At 38.7% G+C, this 23,232-nt stretch overlaps 1 protein-coding gene across 1 annotated transcript in view; it reads left to right on the top strand.

Moving 5' to 3' along the window:
* Positions 1 to 23,232, top strand: part of ANO2 (anoctamin 2) — a 185,121-nt gene that overhangs the window by 148,343 nt on the left and 13,546 nt on the right. Inside the window, exons 17-20 of the mRNA XM_065640876.1 lie at positions 1,745 to 1,856; positions 3,127 to 3,184; positions 4,054 to 4,154; positions 13,201 to 13,349. Of these exons, the coding sequence (XP_065496948.1) occupies positions 1,745 to 1,856; positions 3,127 to 3,184; positions 4,054 to 4,154; positions 13,201 to 13,349 (420 nt within the window). The remainder of the gene's footprint in view (positions 1 to 1,744; positions 1,857 to 3,126; positions 3,185 to 4,053; positions 4,155 to 13,200; positions 13,350 to 23,232) is intronic.

Here is a 23,232-nt window from a genome sequence, read left to right as displayed (position 1 = left end):
TGCTGAGTGAATCTCTGGAACCATATATGGTGTGCAAATTTTCATCCTGAGGCTGAGCTCATCTTTGTGGGAGTTCTCCATAAAGGAAAGGCTAGGATTTTCCTCCCTCAAATTAAAAGTTGCACCACTGTTATTTGATATTCCTGCTGCCCTGAGCTCTGGTCTTGAGGATCTCTTCAGCATATGGGGTCATCTGCAAATTGTTAAAATCCTCTGAAGGTTAAGCAAGCTTTACTATAGGTACAAGTCAGTGATGGCTTAGGGTTCATTGTATTATGTGTTGTCCTTTTATGAAAATATGGCTGAAAGTATCACAAATAAAGCTGGGCAGTGGGGACTCATCAGAGTTTGGTTTAGTGCTCAAATAAACACTGGGGATTTTTTTAAGGTAAAAACTTTAAAGCAACCAAGAAACTTAAACTGTGCCCCAAAACAAAACTGTACAAGTACAGCAGTATTTGTAACAAAGTCCTTAAAGCCAGAGCTCTGTATCTACCCTATTATTTCACATTTCCACTGTGCTACAGAAATTCTGTCAAGAACATATCACAATAAAATTATCTGCTCTCACATTAGTTAACAGCTCAGGATGAGCATGACAGTTTAACCCATACAGAATCTTTTAAAGAAGATCCTACTGTCAATTTGAAAAGCACTTGTCTTATACCTATGTGTTCTGTTGTTAGAAAATTTCCATGGAAATGGAAAATAAATCTGGGAGCAATAAAGAATACTGAAAATATTTAATACACATTTTTACAAGTTATCTGAATATTTCTAGAAACGTAGAATATATATGGTGGAATGGAGAAGCATTATCAAAAATATGCACTTTTTTGCATGACAAGTAACAATTCACTTAGTGCCTCATTCAGAAAGGTACTCAGTCTTGTGTTTAGCATTAAGCACATTAACAAAGTCATACTAAAAAAGGGCTTGTGCACACAAAGTTAAGACGGCTTTTAAGGCCTTTTTTTTTCCTGTATCTTAATATACATATGCTTATATGCATTGAAGCTGCTTTTACTGCTTTAGCTTTATGCAATTGAATATCAAGATAAAATTTTATTTCTTCAAACCCCAGATAACTAGTAGGAGATCCATGTAAATATAATAATAATAATAATAATAATAATAATAATAATAATAATAATAATAATAATAATAATAATAATACATTGTGTTAATAAAATATAGTTAATGATATTTTATATTTAATAATAAAATAGGTGTTGAAAGAAATGACAGAGGGTTCAGTGCTAAGATTTCATGGGTGTGGCCTGAAGCAGGGGAAGGCTATGTGGTCTGCCCAGGTCTCTCAGCAAGGCAATAAAAGAGACTGGAAAAGTGAAGTATTGTCACATGCAGGCCAAGTGTCAACATCAGTTGTGGTTTTTTTCTACCATGTTATTGGACAGATAGCCAAGAGAAACTTGGGATAAGCTGTCAGATGTCTCTCAGAGAATCAAGTTCATTATCTTTTCTTTATTAATGTCTCTAGCAAAGAATCTTTGATTTCCACCTGGAAATTTGGAATCACTCTCTGGAACTCAGGAGTCAGTGACAGAACTAGTGTTCATTGATACAAATTAAAAGTACAAAAGAAAAAAAACAGTATGACCTCAAAGTTTGAAGTTTTGTTTTGTATTTGGGGATATCAGGGAAGTTTACATATTTGCTAAGTGATTTCTTTGGGTTTTTGTTTTGTTTTGTTTTGTTTTGCTTTGTTTTGTTTTCCCCACAGAGGTACCAAAAACAGAGAAAACCTTCGAGGAGAGACTGATTTTGAAGGCATTCCTACTGAAGTTTGTGAATTCTTATGCACCAATTTTTTACGTTGCTTTTTTTAAAGGAAGGTAAGATAATTGTCCTTTACATATACATATTTATGTATTATTTATGTATTTAGATATTTATGTGCATATATATATGTGTCCATATTAGTTGATATGTGTTTAAAAATGGACACAAAGGTCTACCTAACTATTTCTGGGACTGGCTAACTTCACCAGCTGTGAAAAATATATCATAAACAGGATTGTCCAAAGTTTGCTGTTGAATGACCAGTCATGACGTTTAGTACTGTCCTAGTTAAAAAAGGGTGTTGTATTTATGAATTAGTGATAGTGTTTAGTTGTCTTCACTTCCCATATTTTAGCAAGTTTTTCTTGAAGCATCATTTAGCAATGAAAGATTTTCCTGTTTCATCTAAAATTATGGAACTACTTGCTCTATTACTTTCTCAATGTTTTTCTCTATTCACCCGTATTAAGTTAAATTAAGAAATAGTTATAGTCAACTGGAAGTTGCATGTTTTGGCAAACGAACTGGTTGACCAAAAAGCTAATTCAGCTGTCTTGCTAAATAAGTGTGACTTCCTATGGGTTCAGGATCATTGTCTTTTGGGACCCAGTTATCCACGGTTTAACACATCCTCTTGAATGGGAAGCTTAAAATGATTGTTTGCTCAAACTTTGGCAAAATTTTTTAACACTTCCTCTGGATTATGTTTCATACCATTGTTCTGTTCCTTTTGGGGATGTAAAGTTTGTTAATCTATACTCTTCACTAATCCTATTCAGCATCATTGATTTTAGAATTAATGATACATTTTACCAGCAGTTGTAAATATTGTAAGACATTAATGAAAAATTACCATTTTCTTTTTTAACCCTTTTTTGTGCCTGTGTGTATGTTGTATGGTTATAATAAAGTCAATCTCACTGTTTCTCTTTGTGTAGTCAGAAGAGCTTTGACTGCTTATAGACATGTAAATAACTCTCTTCAAGGCATTACTCAGATGCAAGAGAATGTGAGCTAGGATAGGTGTTCCCAGGATTTTTTTGTGTTCTCTAACCAAGAAAGGGAAGTTGTTATTACTATTTAGCACAGAAAAATATTTTATTGAAATTATTTCATCAAACTCTAGTAGAAAAACATTTGTAGAGGCCTACTGTTTTGAAATAATTTTAAATAAACAAAGTTGAATAGGTGTCTAGTCTTTTAAAATTCATGTTGAAGTAACTAGTTCTGAAATACTTTAGCTAATACGAATGAACAGTTATGTTGTTAAAATTAACTTTTTTCCTATTTTTATATTATTTCATATACTGTTATTGCTTTCAGATTTGTTGGCCGTCCTGGTCGTTATGTATACGTGTTTGATGGTTATCGAATGGAAGAAGTAAGTACATATGAAATTCAAACAAAAAAATCCTTAACAAAAAGAGCTATGTGTACTTTGTATTTCATTGGAGTCTAGATAATAAGGGAAGAACAGAAAACATGTTAAAACAAGATGTTAAATCTTCAACATAAATAGACAACCCTCAAATTGTCCATCTGAGACACCTGTATGTTCTTTCTTTCTGCAGTTCTGAGTACTTGATGGTCTTTCTTAGGTGAAACTTCACCATTTTTATGCTTTACAACTGGGCCCTAAGGCACAAACATTACATGATTTGACTGAGTCCCTTTGGAAACCTACGGCAGAGATAGAACTGGAAGCTGGCTTCTCATCCTATAGATCACTAAAAGTCTAGGAATTTAAGTAGCTTAAAAAGCTCTAGCCATTTTGTGTTAAGCCTGCAATTATTTTTTTTTTTTTTCCCAAAAATTCCTTTTAACTGCTGTGGGTATTCCCTTGAAAATCGATAGACATACTCAAGGTTTTACAATAAAGCTTATGCATAAGCCTTTGCAAGATTGAAGACTTTCTTTCCCCTTGGGAGACATCAGGTTGGAAGACTATTGGTGATACTGCATTATGTTTATTACATTGATTATATAGTAAATATTTTAAAAGGAAATATAGTAGCCCCAGGGCACAGAAAGTTATTTCAGAGCTCTGCATATTTTTCATAATGTAGTTTTATGAGTGGAGATGAAGTACCTTGTTAAGCACAGAACTGCAATGATCAACGAGCTCCGTGCTCCTGTGCAAATTGGTGGCAGGGCAATGGGCACATACAGATATCAGTATCTCTCCCAGGTGGATAGTTTTAAATTAATTCTCTCACTCCCTTCACACTCTATGGTTTTGTTTAATTACAGTGTGCTCCAGGAGGCTGTTTGATGGAACTCTGTATTCAGCTCAGCATCATTATGCTTGGAAAACAACTGATTCAAAACAATCTGTTTGAAATTGCAATCCCGTATGTATCCCAGCTTCCTCCATTACCATGCATTATTCTTATGACACAGTAAAATAAAGGCTTGATCCTTATTCAAATGAATGGGACTTTTGCCACTGCCTTCAGTAGGTTCTAATTGAATATGATGATAAATCACATTTTTGGTTGTGATGAAATGATCTGGCTGTATTTTATGTTGAATAATTGGCTATATCTGCAGTAAATGGCTTAAAGAAAGTGATTGAATATATTAAATAATTGCTCTAAATTAATTTTAGAAACCTGGGAAAACAGGCAAGGTATGATAGATCTCTTGGGAAGTTTTAGAGAAGCTTTCAGAGTAGCAGTATTGAATACAAATTAGTATAAAGTGGAGGAGAGATGGCGTGGAGAAAACCAATAGCTCATAAAAGATTTTAAAAGGTATTACTTGATCTATGACTATTTTACAGGTTTACAGATGAAGTCCGCACAATTCTAAGGTGCCTGTATGTCAGTATAATGCAGGAACTAGAGTATGGGAGAGATGCTAACACACTGCTCGGTGGTGCTCTGCCACAGGATGCTTACTTCACAGTGTCCTCTGCTCCAAACACAGCAAAATGTCTCTCTTGATCTATCTCCAGTGTCATGGGGATCTTCAGGCACTGATAACCCACTGAGAATGTCCTGCTCCTGCCTCTTAGGAGGTTTGCTCCTGTTCCTGCTAACTGAATCACCCTTGTTGGTGACAGTGGTCTGTGAAATGTTGTATTAGGTGAAGAGTCTGGCTTAGATGCAAGCCTCAACTCCATTGAAGTTAGTCAGAATCTTTCAATTCTGGTGTTAGTAGCTTTTGGATCACATCCCTAAGGAGGGCCTTGAAAATGCTGGCTAGAAACCAAGATGAATTGTGCTTAAAAGATTATGAAATATTTTTAAAATGAGCCCTTTTCCTCCCCTTTTCTAGCAAGAAACTTTTTTTTTTTTTTTTTTTTTTTTTGGAAGTAATTTAGAGAGAAAAAAAATCCCAAACAAATCAAATGTGGGTTATGGATGGTTTCATTATTCTTGTGTCAAAGTTCAATAGGGAGGCCTGTTTTCTGTCTCCATCTCGTTGAGTTTACAGTTTATTTTGAGAAAAGGGTGGTAAATCATTCCCAAAATATCTGACATGTTGAAGGCTTAAAGCTTTCTCAGTGTAAACCTGGTGTGATTTTTTTCCTGTCTTCCAAAAACTTACTGCTACTGGACCTTTTTAATGGGTGTTTTATGATGTTAGAATACTGTATTTATTATTTTTGACTCATGAAGGCAGAAGATGATCCAGTCCAAACAGAGAATTCCTGCAAATTATTTCTCAATTTCCCCACTACAACACTTGGTGCAAGAATGTGACAATTTCATCTCATTTTTCTCCCTCATTTCTGCTCCCCCGCCCGTCCGCCAACAATCTGTGATGGCCTCAATTTTTAGAACTGAACAACTGTTTAAAAACAAACATCCTCTCCTTCCCAGAGAAATACCTCATTTCAGACACAATGCTATCTTGTCATCCTGAAATAAGCACATCTGGTTTTCCTTTGCTTGTCTACATTCTCAAGAAAATCACATGTATATCTGTAGGGCTCTGTCCTTCTGACCAGACCTGTTTGCACCAAGAGAGACACAGTGCTTTACTGTACACTTAAATAAATCAGAGTTAGCCTTCTGTTTCTGAACGGACCACTCTACTGGTTTGGACAACATATTCAATGGTGCTCTATTCTGCCTCATCTGCCCCATGTACACAGGCACACAGACACACTTTGAGTACCAATCAAACAGATTTTCAGAGGGCCGTGCATAGGTCTGTTGTATACATATAAATCCAGACCAAAAAGGGACTCCAAACACACATGTTGCCCAAGTAGTAGTTCTGGCACATGTCTGTGTCTCACGCATAGTCTATTATGTCTATACATGCTGTTGTTAGAAGATGTGACAGATGTGTAGATAAACATACCCTTACTCTCTGCCCTACAGCCTTCTCATCTGGCTTCCTACTGTATGCTATTCACTCTCTTCTGCCACTTGTTTTCCTTGGTAACCTCTTATAGTCAGCTCATCTCCTCTGTGAGATCATCTTTTTTCTACCAATAATTTTTTTAGTTTTCTTTCCCAGGATACCTCTGTCTTGATCAGACCCTTGTTCTATTTTCTAGTGTCTACTTTTGCACAGGCTACACATTATGATGAACAGTCCTCCTGTGGAAGAAAGATAGATCAATATTTTCTATCTCCAGTTTCAGCAGCTGATATTTTTTTTCCTCTTACCTTGTGCCTCTTTGGAGGGAATGAGAGTCAGAGTGTGAATAGCACAGATTCTTCCATTGACTCTGTATTTTCACTGAAGGCAGAGTACAAGGGCTGCAGTCAACCTTACCCATATGGAGAGGCAGAAGGGATTTGTCCTTCAGAATCTGGAACTGTTCTTTACTGTAACATGGAAGTAACTCTCTGCTAAGTTAAATGATGACCCACATCAAAAGAGTTTTCTTCCTTATTGAAATTCAAGGATTTCAGGATTATCTTCAGAAAATCTTTTTATTTCATTCACCATTAAATCCAAGGCATTTTAATTACTTGCTCCCATTTGCTGTCTGTCTCTCAAAAAATACTATTAAGTAGATGATAGACTGAGTTTATAAACAGACATCCATTATGTCTCTATGTTGCTGCAATTGGGAACCATCATTCAGTGTCTTCATTCTGGCTTCTCCACAGTCAGTGCTGGCTGAAAGGCTATGGAGTTAAACTTCAGACGGCAGTCCTATATTGTTTTGAGTCACTGGGGCACATTCTTGCTTTTTTCTTCAGTGTTTCCAGAGAAACTGTTGCACAGCAATGACAGATGTGACTTGCTGGTCTTCTAAACCTTTGCTGTGATTTCTTTTTCAATTTCTGCACCCAAGAATATCAAAAGAGCTAGGCAAATGCAACAACAGCTGAATTATGGAAAACTAAGCATTCTTGAACTGAAATGTGTGTTCCATGGGGCTGGAATTCACAAGTTTAAATACGCCACAGTTCACTCAGTTGTGTTACATACCATAATTCTTTTACTGTTGTCACAGGAGCTGACCCTAAAAGGCTGCAGGGCTTGAGAGCCTTAACCTAGCGTTTCTATAACACTCGTTTTCTTCAGTTCTGTTTTGCTGAACTTCCTGAAAAAAATCCATGTGGTTATTTTGTTACTCTCTGTTTTTGATCTTGGTGATAAACCCTTAGAGTGAAATCTTGGCCCTATTCAAGTCAATGGCAAAACTCCCATTGACTTTAGTGGGGCCATGGTTTTGGCCTTTTTATTCAATATGTTTCCATCACTTACTATTATTAAAATCAATTTAAAGATGCCCTTTCATAGTTATTATCTTTTATGTTTCTTTTCACCTTTAATAAATAATTATTAATGGGATTTATTTTTCCTTTTGTTTTCTTTCCTGTTTTTGGTTGTTTTCTTCTGTTTGAGAAACCAATAACACCCAAAACCATCTGAAATTGCTGTAGAATCCAGAAGGTCTGATTGTGCCGAGGAAGCATGACTACACCATAAATTTGTGGAATGGAATGAGATATCAAAGTCCTTGCATTCTCCCCCTGCCTCTTTCTTGTACCCCCTACCTGTGAATATGAGAAGGTCTCCTTACGTGAACAGATTGCAGTAATATGACTGAAGAAAAGCCTGAACCTTCACTGCTCCTTCCGCAAAAAAGCAAACAAAATTACAGGCAGGGACACAAGAGTCTGAGTCACTGCACTTCGTTTTCTCTAGACACAAGTGCTTCAGCTACTCTGCTGAATAGTTTTGTCTGTCTAGCTTTTTCCCTGTACCCTTTTGTATCGTGCTACAAAGGAAAAAGCACCAACTGGAAAGAACACCTTAGAAACCCCCTGATATAAATAATCATTCATCCCTGGCAGCTGGGTTCTAGGGGTTTTCCATCATTTCATGTAGACTCTCCATTTGCATCTCTGTTCTAGCAAGTATTGTCTTGCAGTACTTCAAATCCAGATCTTGGTGGCTATCACAGGTGATCTGCCTTTGCAGTACCCAGGGGCATTTGTTAACTGAGAGTCTTGAGAAACTGGTAAACGGATCCTCAGTTCCAATCTTTCTAGCAAGCTCTGCTGGAGATACATTGTGAGGACTGCACAGCCAGTAAAGACAAAGAGATTTGTGCCAACAAAATCACTTTCCTGCATCTGCCCTATTTCAGCCTGCCTCCCAGCTGCCCCGCCTCTCCAGCCTCTGTACATTCCATTCTGTCTCACTACACAAATTTCTCACTTTTTCCTAAGTCATCTTCATATCTTCTCCTAGATCCACCAAATCCTGCTATTCCTTTCTACTGTATAAATAGAGCAACTGTTGAATCATCTGTCTGTTTTGTGAAAAGGAGGTTTTTCGTAAGTATACCATGTCTTTGCAGCCCAGCCAGGATCACTTGATTTTGATTTCTCTCTTCTTTACCTCTTATTTATTTTTTTTTTCTCTTCTCAAAAATCTAGTGGGTCCTTCAGGGCTGGAGAATTTTCCTGTAGTTATTTTGTGCTCTCTTCAGATGCTGATTACCTTGCATAATGGGATGCTTATTAGTTATATTAGGAATTACAAACAGCATAATTAAACCATATTCCCACTTCTTATCTAACACAACAATTTGGTGTCAATCCCTTGTGAGAAACTGCAGCATCATTTTTATTTGCTCTAGACATAGCCTTCTGACAAAAACCTGTTCTTCCTTTTTTTTTCTCTCTGATCTTACATTCATTCTTCCATGAAAATCAGTCTCCTCAAGAATATACCTTGCTTTTTGATATTCATTGGCAAAAGAACCAGAAATAGTGGCTATTCTACAGTTCTACGGTTTTCTCTGTCCAGATTCATATGGCTACTAGTGGAGTCATGAAACTTTGCTGCATTTGCCTCTTCAGCATAAAGCTTCTTGGAGACTCATCCAGAGTGGGCAAACCTACCTTTTTCTCACAGGTGGGGCTGCCTGTCATGCAGAAATCAGAAGCTAAAATAGCTCTTGATTATAATTGTCTGTCAATTTTGTTTAAAAACGTTGATCTGAGTAATTAAAAAACCAGATTTCACACAAGTGCATTTAAAAAGCTTACAGTTTTAATAACACAATCATATGTGCAGCTATATTTCTGCAAAACTCATTTTAAAAGCCCTGCTGCTATATAGCTGGAGATAACACTGTCCAAATCCCCATTCTCTGTTCCTTTAACTTTCTGACACATTTCAGTTTGGTCTGAAACTTCACATACTTGGATATGACACAAACATACTGGTTTTTTGAGGAAAATTTGAAAGAAGCAGTTAGTTGATCCTTTAAAAAAATTGCATAAAAATGAAAATAAGAACATGCATCAAAACTTAACTCAAAATGGTTAAAGGTGTCACTCCTTGTGCCTAGCTTATAGATAACCAGATCAAAAATTAAAAATTATTCTAAGTTACTGAGCCCTGGAATTAGTGTATTCCCAAATAAACATTAAAAACAACAACTATTGTTTTAGTTACTGGTTTCTCAGGGGACTTATGTGTATTCATTAAACTCCATAACTTGACTCCATGGTGCTATAACCAGAGGATTAGATCACACATGTACAGACTTCACATCTAAACACACTCAAATTTTATCTCAGCTGCTGCACAGTGACAGAAAGATGCTTCTCAATCTCATCTGCTCATGGAAATGTGAGGGACATTGTAACTCATGTCATTTTATTGGAACAGAAATCAGTACTGTCTTGAACTTATTGTTCACTGTCTTCTGAGAGTCCCTCACATTAGAAAATTAATTAGGATATGCTGGAAGAGCGTCCTGGGAATTCTTAGATTGTTTTAAATCCTGCCCCCAGTCTCTTAACCTCTGAATGCTACATCACCTCTGCCACAGACAAGTTCCCTTGATTGCCATAAAAGCAGAGGTGGGAGAAGGAAATTTTAGTGTCTTGAAGTGGCTGAGTTTGCATGATGCAGGAGGTGAATGTCTTTGTAAGGATACATCTAATTCTTTCTTGTGAAGCATTTTAAATGTCCCCACCCTTTTATGAACACTGTGTAAACTAAATGGTCTGCGTACCCTAAGTATTTGGTTAGCCCAAATATATCTGGCTATTGCTAAAATACTGATGATGTTACCATCAGACTTATGAGCTACATCTTAGCTGTACCTGCAATAAAAGTTGGAGTTGATCTGTTGATTTTTGAAGCTTTGTGATCCTGGCAGTGACAGGGCATGATGCAATCTAGATCTGTTTTAAGAGTGTCTGCCAATCCCTTTTTCCTCCATACTGGTGATGAAAGTGAATGGGTCCTGTAAACACTGGTCGATGTAGAAATTCTGTAGCCACTGTGGTCATTTCCAGGCTGCTGTGAAGCCTTGTGCTGTGTGGTAACACAGTGTTCATGTGTGGCTCACTGTATATTCAGGAACAAAGCAATAAACCTACCCAGCAAAGCCTTTAGTGTGTTTGCCAGCTAGTCTTGCCCTGCTGCCATGTTAGGGTCTGAGAAAATGGTTCTGCTTCACTGGAGGTACAAATGAAAACCCCTACGATTTCCCCACACAATCCTGTCTCCAGGCCACACACCTCTAGTTCAAAGGACTGATCGCAAACTGTGGAGGAAAAGTTCGTGGGAGAGCCCTACTTACACTACTGGCAGAACATCCCTGGAATTAGTCTGGATTTTCACTCACATGGAACATATGTGAGGAACTATAAAATAATGTCGTACATATTTGTGAAAGATAAATTTCATCTGCAAAAGGAAGACATAAAATATGTATAAGTCTTGACATTTTATGCTAATTCAACTCTATTTTGCTCCCTTGATTTTAAAGAAATACCTCATTCTATTGCATTTTTCCATCAGAATTTCTCTATGTGTAAAATAGCATGAAGTTCATGATACATATGCATTTAAAGTGTCATCTGTGGGGGGCATTGGAAATACTTTATTCTTCTTTTAGAGGTGGATTCATTCTACTATGGGATCATACTGCTTATGAAATTCATGTATTTGTCAGTGCCGTGAAATTTGCAACCCCATCTCAGTGGGACAGTGATTGATACTACTATTCCTACTGAGGTCCAAAGAAATACTTGCACAAATAATTGTTCGCCAGTATGAGTAATTTATAGTCTGGCCAGAATGGACAATATTTTTGTAAAACATGGTCAAAATAAGAACCTCTGATAGAACCTCTTCTGATCTACAGCAGCTGGGAGACATAATTGGCATCTGTGTTTACTTAATAAATGGTAGGAAATGGTTTTGCTTTTCTGTTTCAGAGGCAGTGAAAACTCACTAATATAGTTGTTCTTGAAAGATGTGTACTTTTCTGGTAGCAGAAATATTTCCTGACTGAAATGGGGAATTTCCAAGTCTCATCATAATAGTGGTTGTGTGCTAGCCCAGTGTTCCATCTTTATACACACTATGGCATATCTGAAGGAAAATTCAGAACCTCTAAAGCTCTTATGAGAAATCTCTGAAGGAAGATTATACAGGTGTGGAAGCAGACAAAGCATCTAACTCTTCATGAAGAAATTTCTTCAGAGTCTACTTAAATCTGCATACATTGCCTTGTGCATGATCAGTAAACTATCAGGAAAAAAAAATACCTCGAAAATACATATTTTTCACATAAGCATTCACTAAATGTTTCAATTTTGATGTTAGTGTAATAGTTATCAAATTCTGTGGTTTCCAGTGGCTTAGGAATAAACTTGCAGAGAAGCTCCAGTGAGTTCCAGTTCTTCCCCAGTGAGTTCCAGTATCAGCTGCATTGTAGATTACTGAAGAAGCTGTTACTGCATATACCTAAAGTAACACTTTTCTAGCAATAATTTGTCACTGATTCTGAAGTGACTAAGGTAGGATTTCTGTTTGTGCGTGACAGGAATGATATACCTCTCTGAGACCAAATTCTACTGACCTTGCTCAAACTGTCTCACAAATCTCTCCAGTAGTTTGAACCTTGTTCGCATAGTAGATAGAAACAAGGGGATTGCATTTCTCTGGGATGAAAGGCCCTTAGTAAAATTAAGACACTGCTTATACTTAACATTTCATGGGTACATATATTACTATTTTTATTAGATGTAGCATCATTTTGGTTAAAGGAAAGAGAGTGCTTCCCCTTTAAGTTTCCGCAAGCAGCATCTTTTTTTGACTGTTTTAAATAAACTCAGGTATATGTGCTTGTGACAAGAGAACACCGGAGCCTGAAGAGCTGCAGGTGTTTTCTAGTGGTCACAGGGCTGGCTTTAAGTAAACAATATTCATATTTAGAATCCAAAATGGCTTTGGAACTATCAGGATCATGGCGACGTTTCTTTTCTTGGCGCTGCAGATTTATAGGCAGAGGTGTTTATTTCCTTTTGCTTTGAACGACAAGCAGTTTCTCCGCTAAAATTTTTGTAAATCCACAATGTTTAGGAATCAGTACATTCTTGCCTCCCGCTTTGTTTGGCAATGTGTCTGGTCATTTTCACATTAAAAGTATATTATATTGGAAGTTCCCAAGTTTCATGGTGAGAGAAAAGTGCTCCTGTCCTAGATACATGGTATGAAGGTATCTCATCAACTTGCGGTATTTTGTTTGTTTGTTTTTTAAGGGATAGGTGGTCAGCATCTTGGTTTTGGGAGTATTACTTATTATTAATATGGTTTAGGTTCAGGGTGCTTGTGCTTCAGGAAGATGCCCATTCATCATGTATTTAGAGAGAAACAATTATTAAAAAGCACTAGGTTCAACTCCATTTTAACAGCGCTATGCTGTTGTAACTTTCTTCTTTACACAGGAACAGAGCAACTGCTGGTCCCAGCAGCCTGTCACCTGGCAATAAGCAGCATCAGATCTTCAGAGGATGGTATAAGCAAAGCCTATGGGCCACCAAAGTAATGTGATATTTTGTGTTGCTGTGCAAAGACTTAAGCCAAATCTTGCAGTGGAAAAAAAAAAAAAAAAAAAAAAAAAAAAAAAAAAAATTTGGTTAAATCTGAACTTTTTTTCCTCAGGAAGTTAAAGAAGTTCTTCAGGAAGTTGAAGGATGAAAGAACAGAACCAAAGGAAATGGACATCAATCAGTCAAAGGATCCTCAACAGTGGGATCTTGACTACATCTTGGAACCTTTTACTGGGCTGACTCCAGAATACATGGAAATGAGTAGGTTTTCTGAATTCCCTTTCCTTCTCTGCAATAACCATAGCTTTACGTAGGACTAATCGCTGTATGTCATATGATGGTATGTCATAAATTGTAATGATAAAGAGGAAAAATAATTCAAAACAATTGTAGTTTGCAGAAATTACACGCAAGACAGCTGAGCTATGAGACTACCACGTTACCAGCATAGTAACAATGGTGAATCGTAGTATCTGTTAACACTTACACTGTTAGAGTCCAGTGTTCCCAGATGAGATAAGTTCATAGAAACCGTAGAATCACAGGTAGCTAAGGCTAGAAGGGACGGCTGGACATCACCTAGTCCAGTCCCCTGCTCAAAGCAGGGTTGGCTAAAGCAGGTTGTCAGGGTCTTGTCCAGTTGGTTTTTGAATATTTGCAGGGATGGAGACTCTATAAGCTCTTTGTGCAACCTGTTCCAGTCTTTGATCCCCCTTTTAGTAAAAAAAGCTTTTTCTTATGTTTAAATTGCATTTCCTATATTTCAATTTGTGCCCATTGCCTCTTGTACATTCACTGGTCATGCTTGAGAAGAGTCTAGCTCTGTCTTCTTTAATCCACCCAAGAGGTATTTGAATACATTGGTAAGTTCCCCCTGAGCCTTCTCTTCTTGTGATATAGCAATCCCAAATCTCTCAGCTTCTTCTTGTATGCCAGGTCCTCCAGTCCCTTAATCATCTTAATGGCTCTTCTTTGGGTACACTGCAGTATGTCCATGTCTTTCTTGTACTGAGGAGCATAGAACTGGAAAGACCAGTCCAGGTGTGCTCACAGTAGTGCTGCGTAGAGGGGAAGGATCCCCTCTTTTGACCTACTGGCAATGCTCTTCCTAATGCACCCCAGAAGGTTATTTGCCTTCTTAGTAGCTACGGCACATTGCTCATTCACATTCAGCACATCGTCCGCCAGGACAACAGGCCCTTTTTTGCAAAGTTGCTTCCCAGCTGGTCAGTTCCTAGTATCTACTGGTGCTTGAGCTTATTCCTCCTCGAGGTGAAAGATTTTGTGTTTTCCTTTGCTGAACTTTGTGCGATATTTCTTGGACTATTTCTCCAGCCTGTTAAGGTCTTTCTCGATGGCAGCACAGCCATCTGGTATAACTCCTCTCAAAATTAATGTCGGTCATTAATATTTCAAATGTAGTAAAAATGTGTAGATTCCAAAGTATAAATGTGTATTTTCTTATAGAAGTAAATTACCGTTTACAACTGAATATTGTAGGATTATCTTTTTCGATGACTTGGTTCATGACTGAACATTGCATGTTGAATCACTTACGCAGTTATGCTTAAATTAAAATCCGCAAGCATACACAACAGGAGAGAACCTTCATCCTGTAAGAGCTTCTCAGTCAGTTGTAAGAGACAGTGGAATAGAGAGCTGTTGTTCCTATTTTACTCATGGATCGCTGCACCGTGCAAGTATTGAGTTGGTCATACTTTCTAAAGAAATCTAGAGCACACTTGGGAATTATTTCTCAGTCTCCCAACAGTTCTTTAACCAGTACATTCTCTAGTTTTCTAAATAGCGTGTGCGTGCTTCCTCTGCATGCATCACCCTGCTGGAGTGACTGGCGTCACTAGCGGTGCACACTGCCAGACATTTGGTCATCTTTCAAACCCGTGTAAAGTAGGAGCAACTCTACTGATTTCCACTAGGTGGGATCCAGGACCTGGATCTGCTGCTTCACAGAAATGCCTCTCTCAAGATGCAACATTTATCAGAGAGAAACTATATGCACTTTCTATTATCTGCAGGTGTGGATTGCTGACATCTTAGTGACTTGATCCGTCCTTTGCATATTGTTAAACGACTCTCTGATTTAGGATCTGAGGTCAGTGTGCCCACCATATGTCATCAGAGATGCAGAATTAGAGTGCTTTCTGCTATCTGGAAGTCAAGAAAGATTCTTTAAAACACTGAGCTTGTTCAAATGAAATACCATTAATAATTTATTTTCATTTTAACATGTTTGGCACTGTGCCATCATCCTCAGTAGTTATAATTTGGAAGTCTGATCTTTTTGGCATCTTGACTGCACTTTGCTCAAGAGAAAATGTAACTCCATTGTCCCAAGTTCCTCTGACACTTATGAAATTCTGCTTGAAATTCTGAGTACGGTATCTGTCCTGTATAAATGGATACAGAGACCAAACCCAACAACTAGGCATTTTTGGTATAATTCTGCTTTTTAAGAAATCCTCTGTTGCCTCCTTTCAGCTTTCACTGGAATTGTTTGATCACATTCATCTCCATACATCCACTAACACTCACTCATCCACTGCTACAGCAGGAGCAGGTCAAACACTGGGATAAAGGAGTATGCTATAGACGAATTAGCTGAGGACAAATATCAAGCATCTGATAGAGAATTCCAAAGTGAAATATATACATGCCTTCTTTCTTATTCTAAAGTGGGTTTGTTATAAATTCCAAATAGTATCTCTATGACTCAACAGAACCCAGGAGCACAGAGGTGCAAATAATCGCCAGATAACTCAGTCTTGCAGCCCTGGGACACAGTCCAACTTCAGTTGTCCTCAGGGAAATGAACCTGAGAGGAAGCAGCATATAGGGATGCAAGGGAGTAAGTAAAAGGCCAGGCTTTTCACACCAGATGCAAATGAAAAATTGCAGTATACCGCTCAACCCTGTAGCTGCCTCATGAGTAGACCCCGGAGAGGCAGGGAAGGAGAAAAGGGGAATGGTATGGGTGTGGGAAAGGAGAGAAATAATCTAGAAAAACCCAAGCTTTAGGTCATAAAAATATTTAGGAGAGAACCATAGCTTGTCAATGGGCATGTTATCTAAAACCAGACATCTGTTAAATATTGCACGTGACAACTCCTGTTTTAACTAGCCACTATTCTCAAAACTTCTGAAAGAGAATGTATTTTATGACCAAAAAAAAAAAGTTAATGCCATGTATGGTTTATCTCTCTATATAGAAATAGCTATACTGATTTATATATATAATTCATAATATATTTATAAATGCATACATGGGATTTTATAAAATGATGGATTTATGTAAATACAAAAATATGTATGTGTATATGAATTATTTTCTATAATGGCAGATTTGGGGATCTCTTTTATGGATATGTTTATGGATCTGAACCTTGCCCTCTGTAGTACCATTAATTTGATATAAGAAAGCCTTTACCTGCCATGATCCTCCTCTCAATTGTTTCAACTCACCTTAGGATGTGACTGTGTGTCGCAGCCTCTACTACCTTATCCTCTCTGCACATGATGATACTATCTTGGAAAAGTGTCCTTTAGGTTTTATTTTTTCTGTGCATTATTTCAGCCCAAGATGATTTTTCCTCCTGGAAACTTTAAGCAAAATTATTTACAAATTTGATTTAAACAATGGTGAAAAAATGTAGACATTTCCTCTTGCAGATATTTTCATATGTTTTTATGCTCAAACATAACTCAGAAATATCTGTACTTTAACATCCAAAATTTCCTGGTTAACTAGCTCTCTCTGAGGACAAGGATCTTTAGTTGTTAGTAATAAACAGACAGAATAAAAATAACTATTTATAAATATTTAATTTCTTGTCCTTGCACATCTTTGGTAATTGATCTTATTAATTCTGGGAGCTAGAGCATGTGATTGGTTTCAGCATGAATGAGTAATTACAATGAAAACCACTGGCAGGGTAAGGAAGACCCAGAGTTCTTCCCAGTTATGAAGGGCCAGAGACTGCTGAGTACTCTGTGTGATAACGAGGAAGTGTGGCTGGCTGATACAGAGGCAGGATAGAGCCTTGAGTGTTATGAACTAGTATATCCCACTTTCCAAACATTATATATATTGTACTTTCTCCTAATTGTAGCTGGACCTAATGCAAAGCGTGAATTCAGGTGTGGGAGGAAACTATTTTATGCTCTCTGCTACCTGTGACAAACTTCAATTGCATCTGAGATGATGCTGTCACCCTGATTCGAGACATCTGTGTAAGAGATCACCCTTGATCGGTTGATAAGGACAACACTTAGATGCAAAGGTCTTCCTTGTTGGAATAACTTGTGGGAACAAAGTCTAAGCTACTGATGTTATAAATCACTGGACACTAAGCCTGTATTTTAGGTTAGTCCCTTGTGCATAGATCACAAAAAATGTTGAGTGCCTCATCCTGCAGACATTCAGGGATAATTAGATAGATGCCTTGCAAATGAATGGTGAATTACTAATCTAAACATCTGTCTACAAGAGGAGAATTAGCTTCTCAAGTGAAGGGAATAGCTCACTGAGCCTCGTGGTGTGCCACAGCGAGCTATGCCCTGCCTGTGGGATTCAAGTCAGCAAGTGAAACCCAAGCTGCACCTCCCCAGCCTGCTCATTGCCCTGGGTCCATATCACTGCACTCAGCTGTCAGATTCACCGTGGAGTGACTCAGACCACCCACACCGACAGGAAGCACTTTGTGCAGCTCAGCGCTGAACCTGTCAGCTGGGATCGTTGTGAAGGGCATCAAGCTGAAACGGCAAGGCAAGAGGCAGTTTCACAGCTTATTTACCTGTTTTTGTAAATTTACTTTGAGAGGGGGAGGGAAGTGAAACAATGCAGCAAGTACAGAGGAAGCTTTTTTTTTTTTTCCCCTGAATTGCTTAAAAAGGTAGAATTACTGTGATGTAAAAAGAGGTATGATATTAAGGAAAAGAGAGAAATCTGACTGCTATTTCAGAACTTATTTTTAATTTTCACACTGATTTACTCAGGGAAGGTCCCACTGGCATCAGTGGCTATCTGCTCAACCAGGAATGAAGTCGCTGAACAAGAAACTGTAGACTGGGCTTCCTGTAGCATTTGGGTTTTCCCATTCAGATCATGATGGGGTTTCATGCATAAACAAGCATGAACAGATTATGTATCTGTGTGTGAATATTCACTACATTCAGATTTGTCCTGCCAGAATGCTTCTGTTTGTAAGGATGGGTGACATCTTTAATACTACACAGAAAGTCCCTGCCCAAGGTGAGACTCTTGACTACAGGTCTGCCATTCACTAGACTGTACCCTAATAAGAGGTAGTCCTTACCTTTTGTACCTGTATGTAGTTTCTTCTACTAATTTGTTTCAAAAGGTTGACATGTGGCCATTCTGAAGGAAACCTGGAGTCTGGCCCACTCCCCAAGCAGCAAATCATACATTATCTTTACATTCCCTTATCAAGCCGGTTATCCATGGTGAGGCACCACTTATCTGAAGGACAGCTTTTGGAGCAGTGTCAGGATATCTTTTATAGTACGCTATTCCACACATAAAGGAATTTTTGATTATAAGTATCTCACTTTAGTTTTGGAATGTCCATTTCAAAGCTGCTGGGATTTCCTTTTGTTCTGATTTCTTATACTAGGAAGCCTGACGCCTTGGAAAGGCTTCCTCCCTCGGCCACCACCCCTCCCCTTTTTTAAGTCTAGGTAAGTTAGTAGAAATAGTGAGATTAGGAGGGTTGCTCTGAGAAGGTGACATGTCTGACAGCCCAGCTGAAGTGCCTCTACACCAATGCACACTATATAAGCAACAAACAGGAGGAGCTGGAAGACACTGTGCTGCTAGAAAGCTACAACCTAGTTACCATTACTGAAACTTGGTGGGACAAATCCCATGACTGCAGTGCAACTATCGATGCCTACGGGCAGTTCAGAAGAGAGAGGTAAGGAATGGCAGAGGCATTGCCTTGTACATTAAAAAATAGAGTAGAAAGAACTGTCTCTGAAGTATAGCCATGAGCAGGTTCGGAGCTTTTGGATAAGAATTGAAAATCGGGGCAACAAAGAGAACCTTGTGGTTGGTGTCTACTACAGGCCACTCAAGCAAGGGAAGCCTATTGATGAAGCCTTCTTACGCCAGCTAAAGGAGGCTTCTCACTTGCAGGCTCTTGTCCTGCTGGGGGACTTCAACCACCCCAACATCTGCTGGAAAAGTAGCACAGCGAGCTGTAGGAAATCCAAGAGACACCTGGAAATCATTGAGGATAACATCTTAAGCCAATACTGGACCTGATGGTCACCAATGCAAGTGAGATAATTGATGATGTCAAGACTGGAGGCAGCCTGAGCTGCAGTTGTCATGCACTGGTGGAGTTTGCAGTCCTGAGGGATGAGAGTCAGGCAAAGGGTAAAGTCAGGACCCTGAATTTTGGGAAAACCAACTTCCAGCTTCTCAAGGAGTCAGTCAACAGGAGCCCCTGAGAAATGGCCCTCAGGGACAAGAGACCAGAACAGAGCTGGCAGATCTTTAAGGACACTTTCCATAGAGCAAAGAGCTCTCGATCCCCAGGTGTAAGAAATCAGCAAAGGGAAGCAAGAGGCCAGCATGGCTGAGCTGAGACCTTCTGGTCAAACAAAAGGGCAAGAGGGAAACACATATGCAGTGGAAGCAGGGACAGGTAGCCTGGGAAGAGTATAGGGGCACTGCCCGATTTTGCAGAGATGGGGTCAGGAAGGCCAAGGCACAGCTGGAGCTGAACTTGAGAAGGGACGCGAAGAATAACAAGAAGGGCTTCTACAGGTATGTCAGCCAGAAAGGGAAGGTGAAAGAAAGTGTACCCATTCTGATGAGCAAGACTGACAAACTGGTAACAACAGACGAAGTGAAGGCTGAGGTATTGAACAAAATTTTTGTCTCAGTCTTCACTGGCAAGCTCTCTTGCCACACTTTTTGACTGGGTAGACCACAGGATGAGGTCTGTGGGAGCAAAGTCCCTCTCACTCTAAGAGAAGATGAGGTTCATAACCACCTGAGGAACGTAAACCTACATAAGTCTATAGAACCTGATGAGATGCACCCCAGAGTCTTGAGGGAACTGGCTGATGTAGTTGCGAAGCCGCTCCATTATGTCTGAAAAGTCATGGCAGTCAGGTGAAGTCCCTGGTGACTGGAAAAAGAGAAACATCACACCCATTTCTTAAAAAGGGTAGAAAGGAGGACCCTAGGAACTACTGATCTGTTAGCCTCACCTCTGTGCCTGGGAAGATCATGGAACAGATACTCCTAGAAGCTCTGCTAAGTTACATGGAGGACAGGGAGGTGATTCAAGACAGCTTATTGCAAGGGGTGGTTGGACTAGATGACCTTTAGAAGTCCTAACTCAAACCGCTCTATGATTCTATTAGTTTTAACTTAAAAGTCATATATAAATCTTGAAAAAAAAAAAAAAAGAAAAAAAAAAGAAAGAAAACAGAAGAGGCTAAAACCCAAAGTCTACAAGTGAGGCAGACTTCCATTGACTTCAGTGGCATTTTACAGATACCAGCAGTGTGGGAGGAAGAGGCCAACACTTTACCACAGCAAATAAACTGTAAGTTTTCCTTTGGGGAAAGGTTTTGTGGGTCATTTCTTCAGTGAGCTGAACTCTGAATCTGATTTCTGTCAGCAGACTGTACTGAACTTCTTTTTTGAATAGGCCTTGTCAGTCAATAGCATGTCTGCACATAGTTTTGATTTGCACCAGTGAAATTTCTGATGACTGTTTGTTTTGATATTATTAACTGATATATATTTGTATTTTTTAGCAGACACTCTTCAGCAGACACACTCTTAATGTTCCTTAGTGATCAGAAAATTCTGCTCAAGGAATCCTGAAACATAAATTGTGATTTTTAACATGTGTCAAATTTGTCGTTAGTTCTTCCTGTTTCTAAAACTGCGCAATGACTTTTGACCTAGTCTAATATACGAGACCACATGCATTCCTGAAGTTGGCAGCATGTATAAAAATTTCCTCGTACAGCTGGTAGCAAGTTTGCAACATGTGTAACTAGCCTGCAGTGATAGGAGTGGGCAAGAAATTGATGTTTAGAGTAACAATAAATATTGCAAATGAAACAAACTTTATGAAATTGGCTCCAAATCCAGCTAAATGATGCATGTGAATGTGTGAAATCTGCACCACTACTATTTTGTTAAGAAGCAACCGACATCAGCAATTACTTTAAGATTCTTATTTCATTTGGTCTTCCCTTCTCCAGTCTAACCCATTTAAGAGTCCAAGGTTCATGTGACAAGTAATTGAAAACATTTTTTCTCAGAGAGAAATAATAATAAAGGGTTTCATCATTCAACTTCTGTTAAAAATCAATGGCAAAACTCCCTTTTGAATCTTAAGATGAAAATTGTCAGATCCAATGTCCGTAGCTACCAACTACCATAAGGATTAATCTTAGACTTTTGGAAGAATTTTGCCTAAAGCAGGAAAAAACATCAAAAAGGAATTTTGTGAGGCAGCAAAAGAGAAAAAAATAGAGGAATCATTGAAGAGAAACCTACATTTCTCTATAATCTCTATAATGAAGATGTACTTGAAAATGCTGACACAGCCTGTTGTGTGTAGACTTGTTGCATAGATTTATTACCAAAATGTAGTAAATTACACCTTTTCCTTAGTTTCTCAGCCAGGCTTGGCTATATTTTAAAAAGTTTCATTTTAGTACTTGGAAAGTTTCTTAGCACAGGAGTGATGCTTCCATTGTTTACTTCCAGTAACACATCATCCTATGACAGATATTATTGATACAGAAGAAGGAAAATAAGCAACAGAACCATAAAAAATTACCTTCTCTTAGGTTAGGCTTTGATGTAAATATGGTAGGGTTACTCACACCACTCAGTGTGTAAATCTGGTAGAACCTGAGATCACTCACCATGGAAGGTTTTATGCTGGGAACGGATTCTGTGCCCCTTACACAGGAACACTACCCAGCACTCTCCAGATCCATAATTTAAAAGCCTTCATCTGTGCTCTTAGTCATAATTTGGAGAGACCAGAGTTTGAGGGACATTGTGTGTTATGTCTTTGTTGGGGTTGGGTTCTGTTCAGGCCCTGGACACACAGGAACATTTTCTGTGGAAAGTGGATTTTTGAGAAGCACTGTGGATTGAGAGACTTCTTTTGATGCTATTTGTCTATTATAGTTTTTGTCTCTGGGCTCAGCCAGCCTAAGCCTGAATGAGATGCAGATGTGGCATCAGGTGTTGAGACCTTCATGGCCTGCCTCCAAGTCCTTTGCCTCTTTCCTGTCTAAGTCAGACAGTAAAGGTGACTTGTCCTGGGCACCAACATTATGAGGTTTGGGTTTTTCTCTCATCAGAAATAGAGTATTTTGTCACTGACAGCACTTTTAGTCTCCTACTCCTTGACTTGCCCTTATACACAACCCTCAGTCACTTCGTTCATTAGTTTGTGCCACAGGGATGGGTGGTGTTCACCACTATTGTCTCCATGCTGGCCTACCAGGGGAGTAGGAAAGCTATGAAAGAGGCTCAATGTCCAGAGGTCCAACTCCTGGCACAGGTTTTCTTAGCCTTTTGCCTCAAAGCACTCAGTAATCACCCAAGTCAGGCAGGACTCCTATGTGGGGTCACAGGGTTCTATGTGAACACTGGAAGAGCTTTGTAAGGAGACCTGATGGCATAAGCGTGAATGTAAAAAGGGTATTCCAGAGTTGCCATCAAGTCCTCCCACCAAAAATAAGATGTCTCAGCATCAGCTGTCCTTGAAAGATGAGTCTCTGTGAGTGCCCTGAAAGTGCTGTAAATGTTTCCACTGTGACTTGAGAGGCATCTGCAGAACTCCAGGATGCTGTGACTAGATTGCTTCTGGGACCTAAACTGTACATACATCAGGGATTCTTCTCTTTTTAATCCATAGAGCTTTTTAAACACATTTTTTTCAACAAATACTGGCTGAACTAAACAAGTAACTTTAAATTGCCCAGGCTGTTCACAGACCACCTGTTTTGAATGATTGTTTGCTAATTTATTGCACAAGACCATCTAAATTATGGTGTGCTTGATTTCATTTTTCCTGTTTGTTTTTTTTTACCTGCTTTTTGCATCATTCACACT

Source organism: Caloenas nicobarica, chromosome 1 (assembly GCF_036013445.1).
Source record: "Caloenas nicobarica isolate bCalNic1 chromosome 1, bCalNic1.hap1, whole genome shotgun sequence".
Classification (NCBI taxonomy): Eukaryota; Metazoa; Chordata; class Aves; order Columbiformes; family Columbidae; genus Caloenas; species Caloenas nicobarica.
Note: the sequence above shows the minus strand (reverse complement) of the source record. Positions and strands in the feature narration are given on the sequence as shown.